This window comes from Lolium rigidum, chromosome 4, assembly GCF_022539505.1.
Source record: "Lolium rigidum isolate FL_2022 chromosome 4, APGP_CSIRO_Lrig_0.1, whole genome shotgun sequence".
NCBI classification, from domain to species: domain Eukaryota; kingdom Viridiplantae; phylum Streptophyta; class Magnoliopsida; order Poales; family Poaceae; genus Lolium; species Lolium rigidum.
Genome location: NC_061511.1, coordinates 93,114,998 through 93,124,798, shown reverse-complemented (window position 1 = coordinate 93,124,798; position 9,801 = coordinate 93,114,998). Strand labels below are relative to the sequence as shown.

At 43.1% G+C, this 9,801-nt stretch overlaps 1 protein-coding gene across 1 annotated transcript; it reads right to left on the bottom strand.

Annotated features, from left to right (window-relative positions):
* Positions 1-3,594: 3,594 nt before the first annotated feature.
* On the bottom strand, positions 3,595-4,746 carry LOC124705434 (heat shock protein 21, chloroplastic-like). The gene is made up of 2 exons (XM_047237159.1): positions 4,463-4,746; positions 3,595-4,322 (listed from the first exon to the last, which is right to left on the bottom strand). Exons 1-2 carry the CDS (start codon positions 4,710-4,712, stop codon positions 3,808-3,810), a joined length of 765 nt encoding a protein of 254 aa, XP_047093115.1. The 5' UTR covers positions 4,713-4,746; the 3' UTR covers positions 3,595-3,807.
* Between the last annotated feature and the right edge of the window lie 5,055 nt (positions 4,747-9,801).

The window sequence follows — 9,801 nt, the reverse complement described above, 5'->3', positions numbered from 1 at the left end:
GACCTAGCAATTGTAGCATCTAGAAAAGATCCTAATGAACCATCATTATCAAGCACAGCAGAAGCATCATCAAAATTATAAGAGGAATTTTCAGATTCAGCAGAAGTACCAAGCATTTGAAGCTTGCGGTGGTGAAACAAGTTTACTTATCACGGATGGTGAATCAAGAGCGAGAGAGGTACTCGAGTTGTACCTTTTCTTGTAGTGGATGGTAATATGGCGACTTTAGTATCGCGAGGTTTACCCATGATGGAGAATTTGCAGCGAACAATATCAATCCAAGTGAACTTGCAAATAAAGCTATGCTCCCGAAGCAACGGCGCCAGAAAATAGTCTTGATGACCCACAAGTATAGGGGATCGCAACGGTCTTCGAGGGAAGTAAAACCCAATTTATTGATTCGACACAAGGGGAGCCAAAAAATATTTGTAAGCCTTAACAACGGAGTTGTCAATTCAGCCGCACTGGAAACGGACTTGCTCGCAACATTTTATCAGTAGTAACGCTTTATAGCGATAGACGATAGTGAAATATCAGCGGCAGAGTAACAAAGACAACAGTAGTGATTATAGTAAATAGCAGGATTAAAATACTGTAGGCACAGGGATGGATGAACGGGCGTTGCATGGATGGGAGAAACTCATGTAACAATCAAGGCAGGGCATTTGCAGATAATAATAAAACGGTATCCAAGTACTAATCAATCCATAGACATGTGTTCCATATTTAGTCGTACGTGCTCGCAATGAGAAACTTGCACAACATCTTTTGTCCTACTAGCCGGTGGCAGCCGGGCCTCTAGGGAATCCACTGGAAATTAAGGTACTCCTTTTAATAGAGCACCGGAGCAAAACATTAACACTCCGTGAACACATGTGATCCTCATATCACCGCCTTCCCCTTCGGTTGTCCCAATTTCTGTCACTTTGGGGCCTCGGGTTCCGGACAACAATACATGTATACAACTTGCGGGTAAGATCATAAAGCAATGAATATCATCATGAATTGATAACATGTTCAGATCTGAGATCATGGCACTCGGGCCCTAGTGACAAGCATTAAGCATAACAAGTTGCAACAATATCATAAAAGTACCAATTACGGACACTAGGCACTATGCCCTAACAATCTTATGCTATTACATGACCAATCTCATCCAATCCCTACCATCCCCTTCAGCCTACAGCGGGGGAATTACTCACACATGGATGGGGGAAACATGGCTGGTCGATGGAGAGGCGTCGGTGGTGATGATGGCGATGATCTCCTCCAATTCCCCGTCCCGGCGGAGTGCCAGAACGGAGTTTCTGGTCCCGAGACGGAGTTTCGCGATGGCGGCGGTGTTCTGGATGTCTCCTGGCAATTTCTTCTAACCCCCCGTGCGTTTTTAGGTCGAAGACGTTAAGTAGTCCAGAGGGGGGCGTCGGAGGCTGGCCGAGGCGGCCTAACCATAAGGCGGCGCGGCCCCCTCCTAGGCCGCGCCGGCCTATGGTCTGGAGGCCGTGGGCCTCCCCCTGGCCTGCCCTTCTGGCTCCGTGAGTCTTCTGGGAAAATAGGCCCTTCGCGATTATTTCCGGGGATTTTCCTGAAATTTGATTTTCTGCAAAAAAACGAGACACCAGGGCAATTCTGCTGAAAACAGCGTTAGTCCGTGTTAGTTGTATCCAAAATACACAAATTAGAGGCAAAACAATAGCAAAAGTGTTCAGGAAAGTAGATACGTTTTGGACGTATCACGGCGCGGGATCCTTACCCTCGCCGGAGCTGTGCGTGCTCCGGCGGCCCCCGAAGGGATAGGCAACGACCCGGAGGCGTAAGGTGAGTCCCCAAACTCGTGCTCGTGTTTGCAATTGCAAAAAAGTGTACAAAATCATATGGGGATTTCGGCTAGGTTTAGGGTTCATGTACTGTTTATCTAATCATGCATAGACAGGGGCTAATCCGAGGCTTAAACTAAAGAAATTGCTTAATCATGATAACATCATCAGATTGCTTGCAGATGGAATAATCTGAGGGCCTAAACATCAACATAAACAGCCTAAAAAAACATGATCTTTACACAAAATTGTGATCTCACATCACCACTAGGGTTCTAGTGCTAGCAGTACTAGGCATCTGATACCATTGTTAGATCTAAATCACTGCAGCAGCACAAGATCAACTAGGTAGCCATCTAGAACACCTAGTGCACATGAAACAAAGAGGTTTAGGGATGCCTTACTAGGCATTGCAGATGCCATCGATGCCTGCGTGAGGCAGGCTTGGTGCGGCGGTGTTGATGAAGAGCTGGTGGTCGATGGCGATCTGGAGATCCTCCTGATCCCCTCCGGCCACCACCTACAAAGCCCTGGAAAAGCACGGCGAGCTTATGCGCGAACTACGATCGTGCAGAACCTTAGGAATATTGGGAAGCAGCGAGACTAGGCGACTAACATTTGAGATCGCTAGCCACCGGGGCTCCCTCTTTTATGTGTGCATGCAACAGGGGGTCACGAACCATTAGCTGGTTGGTGCCGCCTCCGATCAGGATGTTCTGCTGCTCACGTACGAGAGGGTTTCTGGATGTTGGTCCATGCGACCAACTTAATGTTAAGATTGACTCTGTCTTATTTTGGTTTAACTGAACCTGTCAGTTAACTCTGAACTGACAATTGAACCTGACAAATCAACCAACAGGCGGCAGCTGCTAGGATTTTCACCCTAGCTAGCCACCACCTCTATTTCTTGAGTCACTCTTTAATGTAATCGAGCCACAGATATCGACCGCTCAATAAAAATTATGCTCGCTCTGATTTATATTAATTAACTCAAGTTTGTTTAGATATAAATGGATCTACGCGTGTAGATATATCCATATCAAGACAAAGTTAAATCAATTCATTTGGACCGGAGGGCGTAGTTTAGTGTAGTGTAGCATGTGCGCTCCACGCACCCACCCTTTTTTTTTTTACTTTTTCTATCTCATATCTTTCAAATTATGTAATATTTTGATTAATTATTTTTGCAAGTTACTCGAAAATAACAAATAAAATAGGGTGATAATAGTTCCGAATTTTTGTGTGCAAATTTAAAATTTAAATTATTTAAAGTTCAAAATAAACTTCTGATATATTTATATACATAATAACATAAAAAATCCAAAATATTTTTCCCATATTGTAGTTGTTATGTTTACGTGATCTGCAAAAATTTCAGTTCTAAAATTATGTGGTGTGAAAAATATAAAAATAAAAAAGTGTTTGAGAGGGAGAAAAAGAAGAGCTAGCATGAATCTTAATACAGTCGTATTCATATGTATGAACACATTAGCAGACCTAGCTGTTGCTCCGCTATTCTAGGAAATCCTCTTCCTGGAATTGGGCAAGTTAAAACAGGAGCACATTGTAAAGAATGCATACTTCTTGATACGGCTACACACAAAGCACCTGCTCTAAAAATCCACGCTCGGTAGCATACCTGTCCCAGCCCGCTTCTTCTTAGTTAAAATTAGCCAAGCTAGTTGTAGCATATTTTAGCGAATTACTCACCTAATTCCATGGCACATACTCCAGTATACTAGTAGACAGCAAATGGTTCGACGGAAGCAGTCAGTCATAAGCAAATAGTTTTTGCAAGTCCTGAATAGAGGACATGCGAAAACAGGAGGTTCTTTCGTTGCAATTTATCTCCTTTTTGTTGTTGTTGAGAAGGAAGGCAGTCATTCTGATTGACTCTGCTGCCTTTACATTTGTAAACAACACTGATCATGCTCAAGTAACTACAAAAAGAAATCTAACGAAGGACGGCTACGTATTGGCGTATCCATCTTCACTGCACCTGGATGCTGACGACCTTGCCCCCGGACGGCGACACCTTTGGGATGTTGAGGTAGAGCACGCCGTCCCTGACCTCCGCAGCGATCTTCTCCACATCCACGTTCTCTGGCAGCTCCACCCGCGTCCTGTACCGCCCGTAGCTCGCCGCCGTCCACGGCTCCTCCTCTTCCTCTTTCCCATTCTCTCCATTCTCTTCTCCTTGCTTTTCCGCCTTCTCGGCGATCACCACCATCGTCTGGTCCTGCACGCTCACCCTCACGTCCTCCCTCGTCATGCCCGGCATGTCGAACCGCACCAGGTAGTCCCCCGCGCGCTCCTTGATCTCCCACGGCGTCCGTCCCCGTCGGTAGGCGGTGGCCGCGCTGTCCGCGCGCTGTACCGTCGGCGACACCATGGCGGCCGGCACCACCAGCGGGCGGCGGTCGTCGTCGTCCTCGTCTACGATGCGCTCCATGGTCCGCATCATTTGATTCAGCGTTCTTGCTTCAGGAAAGCTGTCCCATAGTCCTGTCGAGAGATTAATTAATTTACCAAGAAATGGGGATTGAGATCAGTAATGCCGATGAGGAATCCAATAATCACACAAAGCTCAATAAGCAAAGCAGACTAATAATAATAAAAAATTGCGTGGCACTTCTTATAATTACCAAATGGCGTGGTCTGGATGACCCTCCTCCTCGGAGAATTTCCATTTCCTCGCTGCTGCTGCTGCTGCTTTCTGACAGTCGGGGCTCTCCGAAGATGGTCAAGATTATCAGTGGACCCGTTCCTGATGGACCGGACCTTCACCGAGCCTCGCCTAGGCCGGCCAGAAGCATTGGTCCATGTGAACCTGCCTCCTGGAGCACCCGGGGATGCGGTGATAGGTTGCAGATTGGAGACCACAGCTTGCTGCATTCTTGCCACACGGACGCTCCGAGATGTTATTTGGCTCTTGATTTCGATTGTTTGATGCGAAATATGAGTGCGACAGTGTCGATGGAATGGTACACCGTGCGTGCGCGTTTATATACACGGAGCAGTAGATATACCGCAGGAATCACGAGAGAGGTAGAACGATGTGGTGGTTTCTAGAGAATGGTTACGGGCTCCAGAACTATCTGGTGCGTCCTTGGATTATTCAGGTCTTATCTAGATGATGTCGTGATTCGAAATGGATGTGTATGTATATAAACTTGAGCGCTTCGAGAATTCCGGTTCAAACGACAATGGAGGCCCATCAAATATTTCGGGCCTTATTTGATGGATTTCTCAATCTTGAAAACATGAGAAATTCAAGATTCTGGTTTACCCACGGACGGCTCTGTCTATCCGTATTATTATTAAACTAGGACAATGCCCGCGCGTTGCTGCGAGAAAGACTATCAAAAGTGAAAGTACTCCTCGGCAACATCCAACCTTACGTGATGAGATAGGTAGCGTCTTATTGCACCGTTTAGATCGACATACTGACAACATCGAATCACTCTCTCTTCACTTATGCATCTCATTATGTCCATATCTCTCTCATGTACGTATGATACATGATTAGATTTGTTTGTTGTTTTTGTTTTGAGTGTTGTCTTAACGTGATGCATCATCACCTATTCTAAAAAAAATTGGGAAAAAGATTTTGGAGAAACAAAAATAAAAGAGTATGTGAGCAGCCCAGCAACAAATAGGAGAGAAAAGCCCTTTGATTGTTCGAGCAGCCCAACAACCGGCTAGGCCCAAAACGGCCCAGCCAGCCAACCCTAGACTCCCCTTGGTCGTTTTCAGTTCTGCCCCCTGGCACATGTTTTGTAAACGCGATCCAGTCCGCAACCCCAATCCAGAGCGCCTCCACGCACAGTCTCGCTCGAGCACGACGCCACCTCGTCCCCAGCAGCAGCCATCGCTCTCGCTCACCGCCCCACCCCCAGCCGTCCCCGCCTCTGCTGTGTGCGCCTTGAGGCCCCTCCGTCCGTGATCAGCTCCGACGACGCTCAACCCTGCTCTCGCCCCGACGGCCGCCATCGGACCCGTCCGTGAGCAAATACATCTGGCCCCGACAGCCGCTCAACCTTTCTCGCCCGCCCGCTCTTTTCGACAAAGAGCGCCGTCATCGACCCGGCTGCGAGCTCCCCTATTTCATCTGGTACAACCAGATCAATCAATTGTGCTAGTTCTCATTGATTCACCTCGCTGAAATTTCATGCCAATTAGAACGTATATAAACCGGCGGTATTCATTGTAAGGGAACGAGGTGGTACTATTCAACCTGATTCAATCTGTTGACTGCAAGTGCTTCGGTGATTTTTGTTACCGATGGAATTGGCTTTGCGGCCCATTGATTGATGCGTACGGGCCCTTGACGAAGAACAACCAGCGCGGCTCCGGAGGAAAGAATAGCTCGGGATAGAATAAGAAGAGTAGGGATGTAAACGGATCGGATCGGATCGGATATTGCTCTTACCATATCCTTTACCATATTTTTATAACGAATTCGGATCGGAGCGGATAATGGTCGGATGCGGATTCGGATGCGGATTATATCGGATTACGGATATGGAGCGGATTCGGATCGGACTCGGATCGGAAACGGATTATTAATAAAATATACACATAAAAAATTAAAAGTATGTTTTTCTATGTAAAATATGCTTGTAATTATAGAATATAGCTAAATGTACACACTATTTCGTACAACAAAGCAATTTGTGTACTAATAGCATACATATTTTGGCCGATGACATAACTATATTGTCTAAATATTTAGGGTTGGGCTAATTTTCTCGGATTATCCTCTTTGTAGACCTCGGATAATCCGCAAAAAATGGCGGATAATCCGTATCCGTCGGATAGTATCAATACCATATCCTCTACCATATCCGCCGGATATCCGCTTGATCACTATCCGCATCCGTATCCATATCCGGTGGATTTCTAAAAATGCATACCATATCCTCAAAAACGGATATGGAAGCGGATTCGGAGCGGAAATTATCCGTACCATTTACATCCCTAAAGAAGAGGGAGCGAACCGGTACCATGGCAAAACTGTGTATTATGCGATTTGGTGGGAGGGTAAAACGGTCCAACGAAAAGTTGGACGAAAATTTTGGCAGAAACCTTAGCTCCTTTATTATTAGGTATAGAAAAGTGAAGAAATCCAAAATACAAGGCCAGGAGGGTAGGTTCATGAGTAACCCACCCGGCGAGTTTAAAAAAAGAACTCGCGAAAACCGATACTATATGACGTCACACACCAACTCCAAAGCTACCCACCACTCGAGCCAACGCCTCACACCACTCGAGCCAATGCCACTTTTGTCCAACCAGAAAAGAACGATACTCAATAACATGAAATTTTTTGTACCTATTGCTCCGACTTCCAACCACTATAACACACTCACTAGTACTGGGATTAGGCCCTAGCCCTGGCATCCAAGCGACGAAAGCCGACACAACAACAAAACGATAATATCGGAGCCGCAACTCTGATGTCCACATCGGTCCCGAGAACATGCACACACCTTAGCCGATGAAGAATCTGCCAAGCAATGCAAGCCAAAGCTATTCGGCGAAGCACCGGACCTCCATGGCAAGGCCTCCGAGGAGGGATGTGGCATCTACTTTCACAGAGAAGGGGGAGGTGGAATATGCTTCGGTCGGGATCATCAAGGAAGAAATCACCATGCTCTATAAAACCTATAGCAGGACATTAAATGACTCGACGTCCAAAGTCATAGCCATGCCCCGAGCCCCTCTACGAAGGTGGTTCTGTCAAGTGCCACTACTCCACTATACCACCACATCATGAGCCTTTGTGCTGACATATCCATCACGTGCGCTTCTCCTAAAGTGGACCCATAGACCGGCAAACATGTTGACCGTTCTAGACCCCAAGAGGAGGTGGATCCTAAATATTACATTTTACTAGTAATTGTTATTACCGTTGTCTCCACTACAATGCAACAATTATTGTTGAATATTTTTACAAAATCCGATTTGTAGGAGAAGGTCCACATCGCGAACTATGTTTTATGTAGGAACACACTAATGTGACAGCTGACTGTTCGTATTGCAACCTATTCTAATTCAATTTTCATGTTTATTACAAGATTATTTACAAACTAGGTAGTTGGAGCACTCATAACAATACTACATTTGTTAGAGATTATAATGCCCCCGTCGAAATTTGAGCCTAAATTTGACCATAAGATGAACTAACAAAACATAATTTTATTTATTACAAAAATTATACGTTGGAAACATTTTTCAAATATTAATTCAATGGTATAATTTATGTAACTATAATTTGTATTTAATCTGTTAAATTTATAGTTAAAGATGGGCTCAAATTTTGAGAGACCTTATAATCCCTAACAGAGGTAGTAGATGATATGTGATGGTGTCAACTAATTAAATTATAAATATGTAACCCCAGTAGAATCCACACATTTTATGCTCTAATAACTTACTAACTAAAGCATAACACAGTGTCAACGTATTATTCAACTAAATAGCAAGGTGGCCCTCGCAAATGCGAGGGCATGGTCTTTAACTATCAAATCTTTTCATGAAATAAAATATATCGTCTAATTGTCTAATATGTATGCTGAAAACATGAAGTTCTAAATCATTGGATTCAACTCTTCTATTGTGTAATCTGTAAATATTAGGCTAGCTTAAGTATCACATGTGTGGAAATTAGTTACCACAGAAGTTCAAAAAATAGCATGTGGCATATTTTAAAATGTCGTCCATCTTACATGTAAGTTTCACTGTTTTGATACAAACAACATTGGTGATCACTCTGTAGGTGTTCTATCACTAACTGTTTGTTGAGTCATGTAAAAATGTATAACGAACTAAGTCAAGTATTTTTTTGTATGCAATTGATGCATGTAGACGTAAATTTTTCTATGTTAAATGGAAAAAATGTAGGTTTTATTTATATGTCAAAGACCATCTATGAATTTAACTCCATATTTCCAGTATAAAACTTACTCTCAGATTCATGTATTTATGGGATTATTTGAAATTTGTATGAAAATCAATTTCCATTATTATTTTATTTATTTTTTGAAGTTTCTTTTTAATTATGGCCGAAATATGGATTGCAAAAAAAAAACTACAGTTTTATTACAATTATCTTGAAATTAATGTAAAAAATATTTATTAATTTATATTTCCCACAAAAATAAGCTCCATCGATCTTTTTTATGTGTTTAAGAGTAGTGGTCCAATCGCTTTAGTGGTTCTAGTCATATGATTATTTTCTAATTATTGAGGTTTTTTAGTTGACTCAGTTCTATCGACTCTACATTTTTGGGTAATTGTATGACATTTTCAACCTCAACATCTTAATTATCCATGGTTAAAATATGATCATGTTTATGTAAGATGCATACACGGAATTGGTGATAATTTCATTGTCAAAACGGTCGAATTAATTTTGGTGGCACGATGTGTGGTGTTTGGCTTTGCGTGCCCAAACAACACATCATGTCCATATCTATAAGCATGTGCGAGTAGGCCTGTATACTCTTAAGCAAACCTAACTTAATGAACCCATGCAAATTATGCTCTTCGTAGCAGGTTAACTTTAGATACAATATTTGTGCTCTTACACTGAACCATCCATTTGATCTACTCCCTTTGGACCGTTTTAACAGACACGGCACGTAATTTAAGAAACTACTTTGACCATTATTTTGGTCAACAAAATATAGTGTCTATGTCACAAAAATTCCATCTTTGGAAACCTTGTTTGAATACGAATCTAATGGTATAGATTTTATAGATATATAATTTACATTTTATTAATAAAAATAGTGGTTAAGTCTTAAACTGCGTGCGTGCCTGTTAAACCGATACGGAGGGAGTACTAAGAAAGGCAAGGCGCTGGCGAGACTTATAGAAAACTTACCAATCGGTTGATTAATTGGTGTAGTCTAGGTCTATCCTCATTTATGGATTTCACATTAATTATCGTGAGACCATTTAATCTGTTTCACTACAT